Here is a 21,105-nt window from a genome sequence, read left to right on the forward strand (position 1 = left end):
ATAAACTCAAATTTTAACTGTTCTGCTTTCGGTGCTGGAGAAATTAAGGAAATACAATAACAATTTATTATTTGTATATAAATATTCTCAAGCTAACTGTATCTTGCCAACTGTTTCTACATGTGATAATATCCAGATATCCGTCTGCGATGCGATATCGTTTTTTGCAATCCAGCTGAAAGATCTATTGTACTTTAATGCTTTGTGATTAATATAATTTTATTTTTGATTGAGTCTGACTTCCGAGGATTAGTCAATGGCTAGCTGTGCATTAAACTATTTGAATGCATGACTTGAAGGCGAAGGACACCCGACATACAGCGGACTCGATTTGTGTGGGAAATGAAATTATCCACGGGTGTGTTTGGCGCACACTTGTTTGTACGTGACCAAAGGTTTTTTTAGTAGTCTAACTTACGGAGGCCAGACCACTGATTCGTCAAACCTGCTTTATATACTGAGTATTTACTATAGTAAAGTGGGTAACACTTTAGAATAAGGTTCCATTAGTTAATGTTAGTTAACTACTTTCGTTAACATGAACTAAGCAAGAACAATCCTTCTACAGCATTTATAAGTCTTAGTTCATGTTAATTTCAACATTTACTAATGCATTATTTAAATCAAAAGTTGTGCTTGTTACCATTAGTTAATGCACTGTGAATTACCATGAACTAACAATGAATAACTGTATAACTAACATTAACGAAGATGAATAAATACAGTAATAAATGTATTATTCATTGTTTGTTCATGTTAATTAATATATTAACTAACATTAACTAATAGAACCTTATTCTAAAGTGTTACCGTAAAGTGTAGTAAATTATAGTATTTACTACACATTTTTAACTTGTGCTATTGCATACTATAGTATCGACTTAAGTGAGTTCATAAAATGTAGTAAATAGTAAACTGTAGTAAATTGTAGTACACTGTAATATATTATAGTATTTACTACACTTTATTAATGTATATGTATATATATCATCGACTTACCTTCCACATGGGCGAATTTTGTTAAATTAATGTTGAATTAGTTGTTTATTTTGTAATGAGAATCAAGTTTGATAACGCAACATTGTTTCACCGTCGTACCTTTCAACATGGGTAAATACACAACTGTACGTGTTCAATTAGAGCCTAGTTTGCTTTTAGATCAACACTGTCCATGAAAAAGGTTAAAAATCAAATGACTAGCAGCTATAAACTTCAATACAACTTTTGGTTATAGGTCCTTTCTGACGCCATCCCCTCCTCTCTCTCCCACTTCTGTGCTTTCTGTACTGTCCTGTAAAAACAAAAAAAAAAGCAAAAATAAATCCTCATAAAATATCAACTTTGATATTGGGAAATATATTTAACTGAAAAATGAATGCAAAATAAATCACACAATATTTTCACTTTACAGTTCAGTAACAGTGGGGTTGGAAAAAAAAGGGCACAACAATATTCATTAAACACTTATTTAATGTATTCAAATGAAAGTTTACAATATTAACAAATTATTCAACAAGCAGTGTTTTCAGAGCCCCCATTTTAATCTTGGAGCTTCCCATCTGTTCTGTAGAGTTTCTTTTTTTCCTCCTGAAACGAAGGATGAAGGGCAAACCGCGTCTTGTGCTGACAGATATGCTGCCCGTCTCAGATGAGAGTGGAGCAAGTGGTCATCATTGCCCGCATTCGAAGTTGAAAAGTTTCCATTCAAAGCATTTATTAAACAAAAGGTAATATATTTAACCATTTGTGATTGTGATTTTGATTTGTGCTTGTTGGGCGCACCTAGAAAACTTACTGATCCTACGGATATATAATTTATGTACGACCTGGAAGTATTTATTGAGCAATTTACGCTAAAACGTCATGTATACGGAATATCGTTGTGTATGGAACATGGTTAGTCTACATTACCTGAAAACTGCTAACGGACTGTTTTTGAAGACACTAAACCATTTCTATAAAATAAATATTCAATAGACATGTCAATTACAAGTAAGAAACGTGTCAGGAACATTTATATGCAATATTTGTTTGATTTTAGGGACTAAAGTTACCTGAAAGCAGTGAAAAGAGCAGTAAGAGTTTCCATGGCAACTCTGCTCCCAGCTCACGCAGAGCTTAACGCACACACAGCATTTATACAAATAAACGTCTAGAATTAAAACATTACAGTAATAATTTACAGTCTCATTCAATTATTCAATCACTCATTCAAGTGTTCCTGTAGCTCAAGTGGTAGAGCATTGCGTTAACGAGCGCAAGGTTGGGGGTTCGAATCCCAGGGAGCACATGTTAGAAAAAAATTGTTAGCCTGAATGCAATGTAAGTTGCGTTGGATAAAAGCGTCTGCTAAATGGATAAATTTAATGTAATTATTATTCAGTAATGAATTAAAAACTCATTTTGTAGTTCAAAAAGCAACAATAACTCATCATAAATCAATTGTTCACAATGCCATCAGCATCGTATATCCTCATACGTTTTTTTTTTTAATGTATGCACATTTATAACACTATTCTTTGTATTGTATCACCTTTGCATCAGATTACAAAAAATAGTTAACGCTAACGCGAGGGTGTTTCTGATGCAGCATCTATGGGAGGGACCATTCATTTGACATCGTTATCGCTTCTGACTGCCATTATCGGCCTATTAATTTTTTTCTTTTTAATAAAAAAAGTCACAAAACCACTATTGTGGAGTTTTTCTTTTGCTATTTGAGCAAATGGCAATACAATACAAAAAATATATTTGTGGTATTCTCCCATTCACTGCTCTTCAAGTTAACACAACTATGACGACTTCTGCTGCTGAGAAACCCGGAAATGTGAAAAGGGTCCATAGAGACAGATTTTTTCTGGTAAAGATAGCCTGTAACAGTGAAAACACCATGAAAAAGCAGTAGAAATAATCTGGTTTAACATTTCCCCTCCGAGAAATTGCTGGAAACATTAAGTTGGAAATGACATTTCGCTATTGGGCCATCCGGGATATATTTTAATTACTTTATTGCTGTAAAGATTTAGGAAGTCAAGTATTATTTATATTTTATGTGTTCTATTGTATATTTACTTATTTGTCAATGAAGATGGGTGTCACAAAATTTCTGTGTTTGTGCTTGAATTTTTAATTCTTACTATTATTTATATTTAGAAGAATTTATACTATTTATTTTGTATATTTCTAGACGTATGTTTTAATATGTTAATACTGAGGGGAAGAATTAAACAAGGATAGAAATAGTGTTGTCACGATACTGGAATTTCAAACGTCGATACGATACCTTGAAAAAATATCGATATTCGATACCACAGAGAAAAAATTGCCACAATATTATTTTTTTAAAAGATAAATATAACGTCATATATATATATATATATATATATATATATATATGTATATAAGTGTGTGTGTGTGTACTGTATGTTTTTTAAATGGCACAGCTTTTAAATACCTGAAAGTACACTCTTAACATCAGTCAGTCAAGAATTATAATATGATATCTGGATAATCAAGTATTATTTAATGATAGAACTTTAGTAATTATAATTAAAACTTGGTAACCGTGTATGAATGCATAGACATTTTAACTGAATTTAGGACTGATGGTGGTGCTTTGTTGATCATTTAGTGTTTCTGTAAAAAACGGGACAAACTAACAATAACACTGATAAGATGATAATGATAATAATAATAATAATAATTATAATAATATGAATTCTACTAATAAGAACAGTAATGGATTCATGAATATTTTATATTAATCAGGTTGTCTGCGTTCAGTCAAACCTAGCCAATGAGATTCCGTTTGCGCATTAGTTCCGCCCACTTTAAGAAACACCATAGTCTTTACCGGAAAACAAGGAAAATAAAACAAACAGGAAAATACAAAAAAGAATATTCATGTTTAACGCATACAAGTAGCGCGTCCAAGAGAAATTAGTATTGCTACCATTCAGATATTTTAGTATCGATATTTATCGAAATATCGATATTTTTGACAACACTAGATAGAAATGTTAACAATTGAAAGAGAGAAACAGAATTGCATAGAATGTGTGAATTTAGCACACATTTTACTGAATGCATTTTAAATTGATGTGCTCTTTGTGTTGACACTGTTACATTTTAATATATTAATTTAGGCAAATGTTCTTCCAGACAGAAATTAATATTCAGTGAAGCTCCTCCCACAAACCCTGCAGAATTAGTCACACTGAAGATATTGAAGAACACACAGGTTGGTGTTTATTCTTCATTAATAATGCTGATGTTTATAAAGCTTCAAGATAATTTAGATTTGTTTCAATAACTTTATTAGATAATTTTGTAGTTGATCACACATATTTAATAGCTCTCCCTGTGGAAATATGGGATTTGTGCCTATAATTCTGTAAAACTAATAATAATTTTAAGATCAATGTACATCATTCTTGGAGAGTTTCAGCGACATATTTACAAAAATGCATCAAAATGAATGAAATCTGATTCTTCAATGGTCTACTTTACATCAGGGTTCATTACGGAGAGTTACTGAAAGTCAACCAATTTTACTTTTATTTCAGAGTTGATTGAAGAAAACAGAGGAAGAAGAACAAAGTGTAGTTCACTCTGGTGTGAGAGATCACATGTGCTTTGAGTGTGGGAGGACTTTTATTTCAGCATAGTGTTTAAAACTGCACCAGAGGATCCACACTGGAGAGAAACCTTATAAGTGTTCACACTGTGATGAGATTCAGTCGGTCAGGAGACCTGAAAAGACACAAGAGGATTCACACTGGAGAGAAACCGTATCACTGCACTGAATGTGGGAAGCGTTTCAGTCAATCATCTTCTCTACACAGACATACAAAACACTGTCACAGATCATCTTCAGATCTGATGCGGCATCCTCAGCAAATGAGACACAATAATGAATCAAGCATTAACATATCGTCTTGATAAATCTGTCCTAACCAGACATTACAAGTGACACGATGAAGAAACATTATCTAGTTTTCACAGTGAATAAAGCTCATCGTCAAAACCAACAGATTCAACTGTGAGATTTAGATTAACTCAAAGATTCAGTTCTTCCCCAAATAACAATTTTTGTTTCGTGATATAAATTATATGATTTGTAATAAGCGTATGAGTTTCAAATTATTATTGTCTTAAAATGCATTTCATTTCATTCACAGTTTCACAGACAGTCTGTTTTTTTCCCTCTTGATTTTTGATCACCTGTCCTGCAGTGATTGTGATTATTGTTGAGTTCACAGTGTTTGCTGCTCCTTCTGTGGTTGTTCTTCAGATCATCTGTGTAAGAAGTTCTCTTGAGTTTTTAAGCCTCAAACAATCCAAATTCTGTTCAGAGGAGAACTGACCCCCGACTGAACCTGCTCCCTCCCAAGTGTTTTTCTCTCTCTCCTTTTCTGTCATCAGTGGAGTTTGGTTCCTTGCCACTGTCACTTTTGTCTTGCCTAGTTTGGGGCACTTAATTTCTGGCAGGATTGTTGACTTGACTGCACAGACACTATTTGCACTGAACAGAGCTGGATGATGACATCACTGAATCAATGATGACCTGACTTTAACTGGAAAACTGACTGTTCTCTATTGTCCTCTTGCATTATCAGCACACATTTTTCCTGTTTAACTCTGTAAATCATCTGTATTGTATAAAGTGCCATATAAAATAAAATATAAATAAAGGTGACACGACAATCTGAAGAATTACAATGATCTAAAATTTTATAATTTTTTTTACATTTAGCAGACGCTTTTATCCAAAGCAACTTACAGTGCATTCAGGCTAAACTTTGTATATATATATATATATATATATATATATATATACACACACACCAGTATGTGCATTCCCTGAGAATCGAACCCACAACCTTTTGCACTGCTAACACAATACTCTACCACTGAGCCACAGGAACACTTAACAATCTGCAATCATGAGAGCTCACCAAATGCTTTTGAGTTTAATTATTTTGCAAGGAGGAAGAAACCGCAGCACCAAGAGGAAATAGTAATGGATACAACATGAGAATAAAATACTCTCTCTACAAATAACAGGCCAGATTACAGCAAGATTTATCTTTATGTCAGTGATATTTCCATGTGTTGTCTTGTTCAAGCACATGGCTGGTTATTGTTTTGCTGGCCATGTGCTTGTGTGTTTGTTTTGCGTGAGCACATTTTGTCTTGTTTGTTTCATTGTGTCATGTCTCTTGTCTTGATGATGTCCTGCTGATGGAAACATTGAGCCGATGTGATGGAAATATCAATCTGACGTGTAGAAAAAAGTGGGTGGGACAGGAGTGAGTGAGTGTGTGCTGTGTGTGTTTGGGAGGGGAGGAGGGTGCAGTTAATGTATCGACACAAAACCTTTTTTTAATGGGGGACCCTACGTCCTCTTTTCCCGGGATTTCAAAATCTCCCAAAATGTCCAGGATTCGGCTTTTGCTTTCTACAGTCCGCGATTCATTGTTTGGTTTTTGTTTTAAGAGCCCTGTGAGATACTGTTTTGTTAATCTGCTCCAGCTGAATTTCTGACCATTACCGCCCGCTCTCATGTTTTTTGTGTCCGGTCCCGCCCGCTCCCTCAAACATTATAATATTACTGATAATTTTCGCTCATCAGGGAGCCGCCATCAATATGCAGAGTATTTTAATCTCTTGAATGAGTGCTCGCTGTTCACTTTTACTTTAGATTTAGTGATCACATGCTTTCTGTGTAAAGACAGATCAGATATTTATCAATGAGCTCAGGATCTGTTGGGCAGCAAATCCTCTATGATCTGTCAGTTATCTCTCCTCTCAACCCGTGATCATTGAAATCTGGCTCTTGCAGCTCATACACATATACAGGTGCTGGTCATATAATTAGAATATCATCAAAAAGTTGATTAATTTCACTAATTCCATTCAAAAAGTGAAACTTTTTCAAATTCTAAATAAATCAGGCATATTTTGGTCACCTTTAACCCGGAGGACCCACTTTGACTTTTTTCTGTTGATGGATGCAGCAGTAAAAACACATGGTGTAAGATTTTTTAAATATTCAACTGACAAGTTGAAATCCCTGTGGTCACAGCTTTTATGTGTTAACATTGTGTTCAAAGTAGGGATGATTTCAATCAAGAATAAAAAATAAAATAAAAGTTGGTATTTTGGTTTAGTTTAGTCGCAGCAGGCAATTGAGGAAAATCTAAATGGCTACCATTACTCAGACATGATTAAGTTGAAAAAACATTTTGTCAATTCACGGTGACGGTGTTGACATGTAAGCTGATGGAGTGGAAAAGTGTTCCCAAATACTCATTAGCAGATGAGACCAATTAGAAAAGGAGAGACTGAGATGGACTGACAGGGTCCAAAACAAAAAGTTAAACAAGTAGGAGAATTAGGACCATGCTGTGTGTATCTAGGAGAAAGCAAAACCACTTTATTTGGTCTTCTGAAAGTAGATGCATTTAGGAATCTTTAGGATGACCGTTTCGTGAACCGAGGAGAGGAGGTAATTCTGACTTTGCTACGAATCAGCTACTGTAAGTATTTTTTGTTATTAGTGTAAGTATTTGAAAGAATTCATCCAAATAGTTATCCAAAAATGTATTTTAAAAGGGTAGGTAACAGTAACTGAATGAGATTCAAAGGAGCTGTTGATACCCAAAGATGGTAAAGGATTAAATATCCAATCATTAGAGATGAGCAGACCAGTACCTCCACCTCTTCCAGTCAAATGGGGGGAAAGGGAAAATGGGAAATTATTGGAGAGTGCTGCAGGTGTAGCAGTGTCCTCTGGTTGGATCCAGGTCTGTCAGAGATTAAGCTTTGAAATATTCCTACTTACAAGAGAAGAATCAGTTGGAAGGATCAGTTGCAAAGCTACATGACAGTATATCGTGCATCTCCGTTTTCAAAATACATCATAAATGGAGAATAACTATTCATTTAAAAAGCAACAGAAGAGTTAATTCAATTTGAATTCAATTCAATTCAAGTTTATTTGTATAGCGCTTTTTACAAAATAAATCGTTACAAAGCAACTTTACAGAAAATTATGTTTCTACAATATTTAGTAGTAGCTAGTAGTTTGTGCATATTTGACAGGATTTTAGAAAAAATAATAATAATAATAATACAAGACGTAGTCAGCTAGACGATGAACTATCAATATTATTAAGTTATTATATGATTCAGTCACACATTTAGCAATAATTGTTAGTTCTGTTTGTTGATTCAAGGTTAGCATCATCTGGGGTCCTCTGAGGGTCAGCATCATCTCTTCTCAGGTTTTCTGGATCCAGACTGGAGCTTGTGTAAATCCTAGTTACCACGGGATGTAAATCCCGTGGCGAAACATAGAAACAAAATACAGACATCATTAGCATAGCTGCTGATCCAACAAAGTAAAATTAGTTTAACCCAAGCTAATGAATAAAAATGCAACTTTGAACAGATGCAACTACACTCACAATTAAAAAGAAACATTATTCGAATGCTTGGCGAAAGAGATGTGTTTTTAATCTAGATTTAAACAGAGAGAGTGTGTCTGAACCCCGAACATTATCAGGAAGGCTATTCCAGAGTTTGGGAGCCAAATGTGAGAAAGCTCTACCTCCTTTAGTGGACTTTGCTATCCTAGGAACGACCAAAAGTCCAGCGTTTTGTGACCTTAGGGTGTGTGATGGGTTGTAGCGTGGTAGAAGGCTAGTTAGGTACGCTGGAGCTAAACCATTTAGGGCCTTATAGGTAAGTAATGATAATTTGTAACTGATACGGAACTTAATAGGTAGCCAGTGCAGAGACTGTAAAATTGGGGTAATATGATCATATTTTCTTGACCTCATAAGGACTCTAGCTGCTGCATTTTGGATGACCTGTAGCTTGTTTATTGACGAAGCAGGACAACCACCTAGAAGTGCATTACAATAGTCCAGTCTAGAGGTCATGAATGCATGAACTAGCTTTTCTGCATCAGAAACAGATAACATGTTTCGTAGCTTGGCAATGTTTCTAAGATGGAAGAATGCAGTTTTTGTAACATTGGAAATATGATTTTCAAGAGACAAATTGCTGTCTAATATAACACCCAGATTTCTGACTGTAGAGGAAGTAACAGTACATCCGTCTAGTTGCAGATTGTAATCTACAAGATTCTGTGTAGTGTTTTTTGGTCCAATAACTAATATCTCTGTCTTATCTGAATTTAATTGGAGAAAATTGTGTGTCATCCAATCTTTTACATTTTTAACACACTCTGTTAGCTTAGATAATTGGGAAGTTTCATCTGGTCTCGTTGAGATATATAGCTGAGTATCATCAGCATAACAGTGGAAGCTAATTCCGTATTTTCTAATAATATTACCAAGGGGCAACATATATATTGAAAATAGAAGGGGACCTAGGACGGATCCTTGTGGCACTCCATATTTTACTGATGATAAATGAGATGACTCCCCATTTAAGTAAACAAAATGGTAGCGATCGGACAGGTAGGATCTAAACCATCTTAGAGCCTGCCCTTGAATACCTGTATAGTTTTGTAATCGATCTATGAGTATGTCATGATCTATGGTGTCGAACGCAGCACTAAGATCAAGTAAGACTAGAAATGAGATGCAGCCTTGGTCTGAGCAGGTCATTTGTAATTTTAACAAGTGCAGTTTCTGTGCTATGGTGGGGCCTAAAACCTGACTGAAATTCTTCATACATATCATTTTTATGCAGGAAGGTGCTCAATTGAGCAGACACAACTTTCTCTAAAATTTTAGACATAAATGGAAGATTTGAAATAGGCCTATAATAGGCCAGTACACTAGGATCTAGTTTTGGTTTCTTAATAAGAGGCTTGATAACCGCCAGCTTGAATGGTTTTGGGACGTGTCCTAAAGTTAACGACGAGTTTATGATATTGAGAAGCGTTTCTTCTGCTACAGGTAACAGCTCTTTCAGTAATTTAGTGGGTACAGGATCTAATAAACATGTTGTTGGTTTAGATACAGTGATAAGTTTATTTAGCTCTTCCTGTCCTATGGTTGTAAAGCGCTGCAGTTTATCTTTGGGTGCGATGGATGAAACTGAAGTGTTAGACGCTGTAGAATCTACATTCGCTATTGTATTTCTAATGTTATCTATTTTATCAGTGAAGAAATTCATAAAGTCATTACTATTTAACGTTGGTGGAATATTTGAATCAGGTGGCATCTGGTAATTTGTTAACTTAGCCACTGTGCTAAATAAAAACCTAGGATTGTTTTGGTTATTTTCAATGAGTTTGTGTATATGCTCTGCCCTAGCAGTTTTTAGAGCCTGTCTATAGCTGGACATACTGTTTTTCCATGCAATTCTAAAAACTTCTAAGTTAGTTTTTCTCCATTTGCATTCAAGACTACGAGTTAATTTCTTGAGAGAGTGAGTATTACTGTTATACCATGGTACAGTACGTTTTTCTCTAACTTTTTTCAATTTGATTGGGGCAACAGCTTCTAATGTATTAGAGAAAATAGTGCCCATGTTGTCAGTAATTTCATCTAATTCGTGTGTATTTTTGGGTACAATTAGCAGTTGAGCTAGATCAGGCAGGTTATTTGCAAATCTTTCTTTGGTGGCTGGAACAATAGTTCTGCCCAGACGGTATCGCTGAGACATATAGTTAATATCAGTTATACGCAGCATGCACGATACAAGGAAATGGTCTGTAATATCATCACTTTGAGGTACAATATCTATAGCAGTAAGATCGATTCCATGCGATATAATTAAATCTAGTGTATGATTAAAGTTACAGTCTCTTCTTCAGGTTCCTGAACAAGAACTTGCGAAAAATCTTCTTTCCTTCATGAAAAAGTGATTCAACTACAGCTGACTAGTGATGTCACATTGAACACCGAAGCTTGTATCAAAAAACAACACATTTCATATAGAAGCACTGTATCAGAGCTTGATTCATTTTGAGAAAAGCACATGATCTATGACGGACAAAGCTTTATTCGCCTGAAAACCATGTGACTGCTTCAGTATCTGGTTCAAACTAAACAAATCTCAGCGCAGTTTCCTTTATTCCATTATAATGTGTAATTTATATATTGAGCTCAAAAAATTACTTTGGCCATGACCTAATAATCGGCAGAGTTAAAATAAACAGATCTTAGATTTAATTTATGAATTTTTTTTATTCACTTATTTTATTGCCAGTACACCGACACAAATTAATGACTTTGGTAATGACCGTTATTTACATAAAATATAATAAAACAAAGAATCAGCTGTAGAACCAGATAACTGGCTGTAATGGAACAAAACATTTGAAAGGTGTCATTTATTTTTAGCATAAACCGTGTTAGAAAGCTTCGAATAATGACCTACAGGTAAACCCCTTCCCTCGAGCGCAGAAGAGCCAATGGCAGTCGAGTATCAGTTGCACAGGGAGCAGAACTCAGACATCTGTAGATGGAAACATGGGAAAACGATGTTCCTGGGATACTTGTTACAGTGATTCCAGGTATCCTGAGAGGATAGGCAATGGAATTTATTTTATTCTATTCTAATTTGTGACATTGTTTTTTGGAGAGGAACTCCATCTTTGAGTTGATCTGAATCTCAGTTGAATCTGCTGCTTTTGAAGATGAACTTTGTTCACTGTGAAAACTTCAGATGTTTCTTTGTCATGTCACTTGTAATGAGAGATTCATCCAGATGATATTTCACTGCTTGATGCATAATTGTGTCTCATCGGTTGAGTACGCTGCATCAGATCTGAAAGAGCTGGATCTGAAGATGATCTACTTGCTGTGATAGTTTTTTGTATGACTGCGTAAAGAAACTGAATGATTGAAACACTTCCCACATTCAGTGCAGTGATACGGTTTCTCTTCAGTGTGAATCCTCTTGTGTGTCTTCAGGTTTCCCGACTGACTGAATCTCTTGTTACAGTATAAACACTTGTACGGTTTCTCTCCAGTATGAACTCTCACATGTGCCTTAAATTGTTGTCTTCGTGTAAAACTCTTCCCGCACTGATCACATGTGTATGGTTTCTCTCCAGTGTGGATCCTCTCATGTGCTTTCACATCTCCTGACTGACTGAATCTCTTGTCACAGTGTGAACACTTGTGTGGTTTTTCTCCAGTGTGGATGTTCATGTGTAACTTAAGGCTTGATGATTGTGTGAAACTCTTCCCACATTGATCACAAGTGAATGGTCTCTCTCCAGTGTGAACTCTCATGTGAACATCAAAATGATGTTTCAATAAGAAATCCTTTCCACACTGAGTGCAGGTGAAAGATTTCTCGGCACTTTTCATTGAATATCTCTGTTTGGTTTGAAAGCAATTCAAAAGTTGTTCTCCAGTTTTGACATGATTATTCATATCAATTTCACTTAATTCTTCATCCTCTTCGTCTTCTTCAATCAACTCTAAAATAAAAGTAAAAATGGTTAATTTACAGTAACACTCAAAAATCCTGATGAACCTTGTTGTAAAAAAAAAATAAAAATACAACTGCTATGCAAAATGTTGGTCATTATAGTATTTTTATTATTATTTATTATACACCTCTATAACGTTACATGAAGGAAGTACATTGATCTTCAAATTACCATTTTTAAAACATTATAGACAAATCCCGTGTTTCTTTAGGGGAAATTATTAAATATGTTTGATCAGCTACACCATCATCTAACAGAAATTGTGTTGATGAATGAAGAATGAATAATAAACACCAACCTGTTTCTTCTTGAGTATCTTCAGTGTGTTTGATTCTGCAGGGTTCTGGATCTCTCATCTTCTCTCTGTCCTCTTTAATAAACTCTGTCTTTACAGATTTCAGCTCTTCTGATGATCTGATGCTCGACTTCACTTTAGCATTTATTGCTGAATTATTAAATGTGTGATTGTCGTGGGAGGAGCTTCAATGGAGATGAATGTCTAAGTGAAAGAAGCAGATTTGCCAAAATCAACAATAACAACTAGTTACTGTTTTTTTTTTTTTTTTTTACATATTTATGTAGGTGAAGGAAATGTCTTCTAAATTCAAATATTTGAAGAGACAAGAGCCTACATACAAAAACACAAGAGTATTGCCTCTTTGTAGATCATAATATTACTATATTAAAAGAAATGGCGTCTACACAAAGAGCACATTAGTTTAAAATGCTCACTCAGTAACAATGCAATCTCACGTGGTAATTCACACAATGCATTTAACAGCCATGGGACATTTAAGATACATGAACATGAACAGATGTATATTATAAATCTGTTCATATCCACATTTTAAATGTCCCACGTGGCTCATTAGATAAGCGCAATATTATCTATTTATCAGGGTTTGAAAGTAATGTTAACCATCTGAAACGACAATAACTAGTTTGTCCAAAGATAAACGACAGATAAAGTTTTAAATAAAACCGTCAGCATAACTTGACATCAGTTCGTGTTTATTCCTCTCACAGATCCTGAGACATTCAGTAACAGCAACATTATCACTCCAGACCTCGAAACAATGATTCACGCGAACAAACAAAAACACGAAATCCCTCCTCAATGAACTTACGTTTTCTCATGTTTCTTTGAGTTAGCAGACGCAGAAACAGCGCTGTGCACTATTAAAACAAGGCAGAAACGACCTATTGTTGCATGAACATACGGTGTAAAGTGTATTTTACAATTGTGTAAACATAATGTGAACTGCTCACCTCTCCTCAGAAGACTCGGCGCTGACGAGTGCGTGAGCGCGCGCTAGTGATGGCGTCATCGAAAAAGCGTCAAATCTGGCTGTGTCTGAAATGGTGTACTCGTTGGCTGCGTCCGAAATCGCATACTTTACGAGTAGGTACTAAATTTCAATAAGCTAACAAGTTGAAATCCCTGTGATCACAGCTTTTATGTGTTAACACGGTGTTCAAAGTAGGGACGATTTAAATCAAGAGTAAAATAATAAAATAAAAGTTGGTATTTTGGTTTAGTTTAGTGGCAGCAGGCAACTGAGGAAAATCTAAATGGCTACCATTACTTAGACATGATTAAGCTGAAAAAACATTGTCAATTCACGGTGACGGTGTTGACATGTAAGCTGATGGAGTGGAAAAGTGTTCCCAAATACTCATTAGCAGATGAGACCAATTAGAAAAGGAGAGACCGAGATGGACGGACAGAGTCCAAAACAGAAAGTTAAACAAGTAGGAGAATTAGGACCATGCTGTGTGTATCTAGGAGAAAGCAAAACCACTTTATTTGGTCTTCTGAAAGTAGATGCATTTAGGAATCTTTAGGATGACCGTTTCGTTAACCGAGGAGAGGAGGTAATTCTGACTTTGCTACGAATCAGCTACTGTAAGTATTTTTTGTTATTAGTGTAAGTATTTGAAATAATTCATCCAAAAAGTTATCCAATGGTCCTGGGGGTCGATAGACCACTACAAAAATGTATTTTAAAAGGGTAGGTAACAGTAACTGAATGAGATTCAAAGGAGCTGTTGATACCCAAAGATGGTAAAGGATTAAATATCCAATCATTAGAGATGAGCAGACCAGTACCTCCACCTCTTCCAGTCAAACGGGGGGAAAGGGAAAATGGGAAATTATTGGAGAGTGCTGCAGGTGTAGCAGTCTCCTCTGGTTGGATCCAGGTCTGTCAGAGATTAAGCTTTGAAATATTTATAAATAAATACGAAAACACAATTATAGACACATGTAGATATTATCGCATAATACAAACGGTTGGAAAGATACAATTTGCCTGATAACTTTTATATAGCAATAATAAAATGTAATTGGCTTTTCTGAAATTTTCCAGTACTGAAGAACCGATGACGTCAGAGCTTATGAATACTATTGTCTTTCGTAATTTAACCCAGCTCGTTTAATACCGGGTTCAGGTACTATTCCTACTTACAAGAGAAGAATCAGTTGGAAGGATCAGTTGCAAAGCTACATGACAGTATATCGTGCATCTCCGTTTTCAAAATACATCATAAATGGAGAATAACTATTCATTTAAAAAACAACAGAAGAGTTACAGCCTCTTCTTCAGGCTCCTGAACAAGAACTTGCTTAAAATCTTCTTTCCTTCATGAAAAAGTGATTAAACTACAGCTGACTAGTGATGTCACATTCAACACCGAAGCTTGTATCAAAAAACAACACATTTCATATAAAAGCACTGTATCAGAGCTTGGTTCATTTTGAGAAAAGCACATGATCTATGACGGACAAAGCTTTATTCGCCTGAAAACCATGTGACTGCTTCAGTATCTGGTTCAAACTAAACAAATCTCAGCGCAGTTTCCTTTATTACATTATAATGTGTAATTTATATATTGAGCTCAAAAAATTACTTTGGCCATGACCTAATAATCGGCAGAGTTAAAATAAACAGATCTTAGATTTAATTTATGAATTTTTTTTATTCACTTATTTTATTGCCAGTACACCGACACAAATTAATGACTTTGGCAATGATGTTATTTTTATAAAATATAATAAAACAAAGAATCAGCTGTAGAACCAGATAACTGGCTGTAATGGAACAAAACATTTGAAAGGTGTCATTTATTTTTAGCATAAACCGTGTTCGAAAGCTTTGAATAATGACCTACAGGTAAACCCCTTCCCTCTAACGCAGAAGAGCCAATGGCAGTCGAGTATCAGTTGCACAGGGAGCAGAACTCAGACATCTGTAGATGGAAACATGGGAAAACGATGTTCCTGGAATACTTGTTCCAGTGATTCCAGGTATCCTGAGAGGATAGGCAATGGAATTTATTTTATTCTATTCTAATTTGTGACATTGTTTTTTTGAGAGGAACTCCATCTTTGAGTTGATCTGAATCTCAGTTGAATCTGCTGCTTTTGAAGATGAACTTTGTTCACTGTGAAAACTTCAGATGTTTCTTTGACATGTCACTTGTAATGAGAGATTCATCCAGATGATATTTCACTACTTGATGCATAATTGTGTCTTATCTGTTGAGTACGCTGCATCAGATCTGAAAGAGCTGGATCTGAAGATGATCTACTTGCTGTGATAGTTTTTTGTATGACTGCGTAAAGAAACTGAATGATTGAAACACTTCCCACATTCAGTGCAGTGATACGGTTTCTCTTCAGTGTGAATCCTCTTGTGTGTCTTAAGGTTTCCCGACTGACTGAATCTCTTGTTACAGTATAAACACTTGTACGGTTTCTCTCCAGTATGAACCCTCACATGTTCCTTAAATTGTGGTCTTCGTGTGAAACTCTTCCCGCACTGATCACATGTGTATGGTTTCTCTCCAGTGTGGATCCTCTCATGTATTTTCATGTCTCCTGACTGACTGAATCTCTTGTCACAGTGTGAACACTTGTGAGGTTTTTCTCCAGTGTGGATGTTCATGTGTATCTTAAGACTTGATGATTGTGTGAAACTCTTCCCACATTGATCACAAGTGAATGGTCTCTCTCCAGTGTGAACTCTCATGTGAACATCAAAATGATGTTTCAATAAGAAATCCTTTCCACACTGAGTGCAGGTGAAAGATTTCTCGGCACTTTTCATTAAATCTCTCTGTTTGGTTTGAAAGCAATTCAAAAGTTGTTCTCCAGTTTTGACATGATTATTCATATCAATTTCACTCAATTCTTCATTCTCTTCGTCTTCTTCAATCAACTCTAAAATAAAAGTAAAAATGGTTAATTTACAGTAACACTCAAAAATCCTGATGAACCTTGTTGTAAAAAAAAAATACAACTGCTATGCAAAATGTTTGTCATTATAGTATTTTTATTATTTATTATATACCTCTGTAACGTTACATGAAGGAAGTACATTGATCTTCAAATTATCATTTTTAAAACATTATAGACAAATTAAATTATTAAATATGTTTGATCAGCTACACCATCATCTAACAGAAATTGTGTTGATGAATGAAGAATGAATAATAAACACCAACCTGTTTCTTCTTGAGTATCTTCAGTGTGTTTGATTCTGCAGGGTTCTGGATCTCTCATCTTCTCTCTGTCCTCTTTAATAAACTCTGTCTTTACAGATTTCAGCTCTTCTGATGATCTGATGCTCGACTTCACTTTAGCATTTATTGCTGAATTACTAAATGTGTGATTGTCGTGGGAGGAGCTTCAATGGAGATGAATGTCTAAGTGAAAGAAGCAGATTTGCCAAAATCAACAATAACAACTAGTTACTTTTTATGTAGGTGAAGGAAATGTCTTCTAAATTCAAATATTTGAAGAGACAAGAGCCTACAAAAACACAAGAGTATTGCCTCTTTGTAGATCATAATATTACTATATTAAAAGAAATGGCGTCTACACAAAGAGCACATTAGTTTAAAATGCTCACTCAGTAACAATGCAATCTCATGTGGTAATTCACACAATGCATTTCATAGCCACATGGGACATTTAAGATCTATAAATGAACATAAACAGATGTATATTATTATAAATCTGTTCATATCCATGTTTTAAATGTCCCACGTGGCTCATTAGATAAGCGCAATATGATCTATTTATCAGTGTTTGAAAGTAATGTTAACCATCTGAAACGACAATAACTAGTTTGACCAAAGACAAACGACAGATAACGTTTTAAATAAAACCGTCAGCATAACTTGACATCAGTTCGTGTTTATTCTTCTCACAGATCCTGAGACATTCAGTAACAGCAACATTATCACTCCAGACCTTGAAACAATGATTCATGCGAACAAACAAAAACACGAAATCCCTCCTCAATGAACTTACGTTTTCTCATGTTTCTTTGAGTTAGCAGACGCAGAAACAGCGCTGTGCACTATTAAAACAAGGCAGAAACGACCTATTGTTGCATGAACATACGGTGTAAAGTATTTTACAATTGTGTAAACATAATGTGAACTGCTCAACTCTCCTCAGAAGACTCGGCGCTGACGAGTGCGTGAGCGCGCGCTAGTGATGGCGTCATCGAAAAAGCGTCAAATCTCGTTGAGTATGGCTGCGTCTGAAATGGTGTACTCACTAAGTTGGTACTTCATTTCAATTAGTATTTACTTAACGAGTGCTAAAAGAGTACGTACTACAGCCAAATCTCGTTGAGTATAATGCGATCCGCCATGTTTACGTTATGTGTCCTATGACGTTATAGCACAACTTCAACATGACTGACTGCCTCCCTATGCCATCACTTTCTGGAAATATATGTCCCTATACATTACTGTTAAACTTATTGCTGATTTTTTCTTTGCTATGGAACAATGTACTGTTTGGTTTCCATGATAGCAAGAGTAAAAAACAGAAAGAAATATACATCATTAATCTATTAGTCATTTTAGGGAAATGGTAGCTATTCACAAAGCCAAATTTAGTCATTCTAAACCTTCTTTTACTCCTTTGGTAAGGAGACGCAACAGTACATCAAATCCACCCATGATTCAAAAAATAAGGCTGCTAAAACCATTCAGTTATGCTCCATCTTTAATGTATTTATTTGAAACTCCCCCTGGCTCTGCTTTTGTCTATTATTTGTCGTTTCTTTATTATTAGAACTTTCTGCAAAACATGATGAGACTTTAAAAAAAAATTGCGACAATTGACAACAGATTCTACTTATAAACTGCTTGAAAGTCTCTCCTCGACAGTCCATCAGCTTGATAGTGATATCAGCCTTGATAGTGAGATAAAAGCTTTGAAAGAGAAAAATAAATCCCTGAGGGAGTAATTTGTAAAGATCCCATTCAGATTTCTAAATTTGTTTAAAAAAATGTATAGTAACCTTTACTCTTCTAATTTTGATGCTAATAGCTGTGATAAATTTATAGATAAAATACAGTGCTTTATCCCTGCTATTAAGGATTACGATAAATCTCATTATGATTTGTATATTAATTGTGATGAAGTGTGGAAAGCACTTCATTCAATGAAAAAAGGTAAATCTCCGGGCATCGATGGCCTTACAAGGGATTATTTCCCTCATCCCTAAACCCAACAAAACACTCTTTCTATTGACAATTGGTGACCGATTACGCTTCTTTTTGTAGATTATAAAATTCTGACTTTGGTTTATGCCAATAGATTAAAATTGAATCTGAATTCTATTATATCTGAAACATAATCTGTTTTTTTTAAAAGAACGTCATATATACAACAATATAAGACTAGTCCTGGATTTGTTAGATTATGCAGATGCACTCTCAAGGTCTTATTCTTTTTCTTGATTTTTACAAAGCCTTTGACACAATAGAACACAATTTTCTTTTAAAATCGCTTAAATTGTTTGGTTTTGGGGATTCTTTTATCTCTACCATTTCTATGTTTTATAAAGGAATCAACAGCTCGGTTTTTAATAATTTTGACACCTCTCACAGATTTGATGTACAGCGTGGTGTTAGGCAGGGCTGCCCTTTTTTTGCCCATTTTTATTAGTTACTGAGTTGCTATCTGTGAGCATTGTTCAGAATCAAGAATTTAAAGGAATCTCTGTTTTTGGGAGGGAAATTTAAATTTCACAGTCTGCAGACGACTCCACGTTGTTAAAAAAAGTTGAAAAATGTGTGTCAAAGGCTTTAGATTTAATTAACCAGTTTTCTTGTGCTTCTGGTTTAAATTTAAACATTTCAAAATGTGAGATTATGGCTGTCCATGATTTTTACATCATCTTAACAAATCTGCAATTTTTCAGTTAGGATAATTAAATCTAAAAATATTCTTAATATCTGGTTACAGCGGGACTTGACGTTATATGGCTATCAAAGGCAGAAGGTCTTTCTTATTTTGTATATCCATCTTTATCTTTATTTGTTGAGATTAAAATTGCCAAAGAAGTCAATTATATATATATATATATATATATATATATATATATATATATATTTTTTTTTTTTTTTTTTTTTTTTGGAAAAATAAATCTCATAAATGTAAAAAAAAAGAAAGAAAAGGTGCTCTCTAATTTTAGAACAGAAGAAGGTGTTGATTTTTTAGATTTTTCTCACATGATAAATGTGTTTAAAATAAATTGGCTTAAAAGATGTCTTGCCAATCCTAGATCCATTTGGTACTTTATCCCCAACCAAATATTTGGAAAAATTGGTAGCCTTTCCTTAAACTGCAACTATTTACCTTCTAAGCTCCCTATTTCCAAATTTCATCAGCAATGTCTTGTTAAGAGCCATGCCCTATATAATCCAAAGAGAACAGTCACAATACAATCTACTTTGTTCTTGGATGGAATTGATTTTTTAGTCATAAAAATTTACCAAATTGACATTTACGCCAATTCTTTCAATTCAAGAAAAAATTTTGCCAATAGGAAAGTTCTATTGGAGATCTTTGGTAGAAGATATAGACTGAAAAAGGGCTTGGCTTTTACCTGGAAAATACTGTATTTCCAATAAAGCTATAGAAATACATTTAAAAATTTTACATAAAATATATTCTGCCTGTAAACTTTAACATTTCTAAAAATCTGGACATTGACAGTTCGTGTTTTTTGTAAGCAATCAGAATAAACATTTACACATTTGTTTTATGATTGCCATATATCCAAGCAATTTTGGTCCGACCTTGGCTCATATATATTTGATTCTGCCAATGCTACTTATTCTTTCAGTCTAAAAGACATTATATTTTATTATATTAATGATAAAAATAGCCCCCTAGAGTACATTGTTAATTTCTTTATTTTATTGGGCAAATTCTTTATTCATAAACAAAAGTTAGCAAATGACATTCAATCCTATCCCCATTTTAAAACTGAATTAATATCACTTCTTAAATTTCTTAGTTATATAAACAACAAAATTCCTTTTTTACTCACAATTTCTACAGTGTCCCAACTTTTTTGGAATCGGGTTTGTACACAAATCAAGTACTTAAGTAAAAGAACAGATATGTATAATAAAACATTACTCCAGTAAAAGTACTGTATTTTCAAGTACACAAAGGGACTTGATATTTTATGTACTTAAGTAAAAAAGTCCCAACATATAGATTTAGCAATTTCATATAGGCTCTATAATTACATTTTATATTAGCACCTATTTTTTTATAATCCTATTGCTCAAAATACCTGGGATTTTTTTCCCAAAATAACCACTATATGGAGTCTATGTATATTTGTGTTGTTTATATG

At 34.6% G+C, this 21,105-nt stretch overlaps 1 protein-coding gene across 1 annotated transcript; it reads right to left on the reverse strand.

Annotated features, from left to right (window-relative positions):
• Nucleotides 1-11,088: 11,088 nt before the first annotated feature.
• On the reverse strand, nucleotides 11,089-17,876 carry LOC113075489 (zinc finger protein 271-like). The gene is made up of 5 exons (XM_026248207.1): nucleotides 17,745-17,876; nucleotides 16,934-17,134; nucleotides 16,016-16,649; nucleotides 12,726-12,907; nucleotides 11,089-12,415 (listed from the first exon to the last, which is right to left on the reverse strand). The coding sequence occupies exons 2-5, from the start codon at nucleotides 16,989-16,991 to the stop codon at nucleotides 11,781-11,783; spliced, it is 1,509 nt and encodes a 502-aa protein (XP_026103992.1). The 5' UTR covers nucleotides 16,992-17,134; nucleotides 17,745-17,876; the 3' UTR covers nucleotides 11,089-11,780.
• Nucleotides 17,877-21,105: the final 3,229 nt, after the last annotated feature.

This window comes from Carassius auratus, unplaced genomic scaffold (assembly GCF_003368295.1).
Source record: "Carassius auratus strain Wakin unplaced genomic scaffold, ASM336829v1 scaf_tig00017072, whole genome shotgun sequence".
Taxonomy (NCBI): Eukaryota; Metazoa; Chordata; class Actinopteri; order Cypriniformes; family Cyprinidae; genus Carassius; species Carassius auratus.

Bases quoted from the DNA above. Each gene is read 5' to 3' on its own strand.
- LOC113075489 (XM_026248207.1), bottom strand. From the start codon at position 16,991: ATGAGAGATCCAGAACCCTGCAGAATCAAACACACTGAAGATACTCAA. The intron at 16,650-16,933 runs GTTGGTGTTTAT...CTTTTATTTTAG, and splicing joins AGATACTCAAGAAGAAACAG to AGTTGATTGAAGAAGACGAA. The intron at 12,416-12,725 runs GTTGGTGTTTAT...CTTTTATTTTAG, and splicing joins AGATACTCAAGAAGAAACAG to AGTTGATTGAAGAAGACGAA.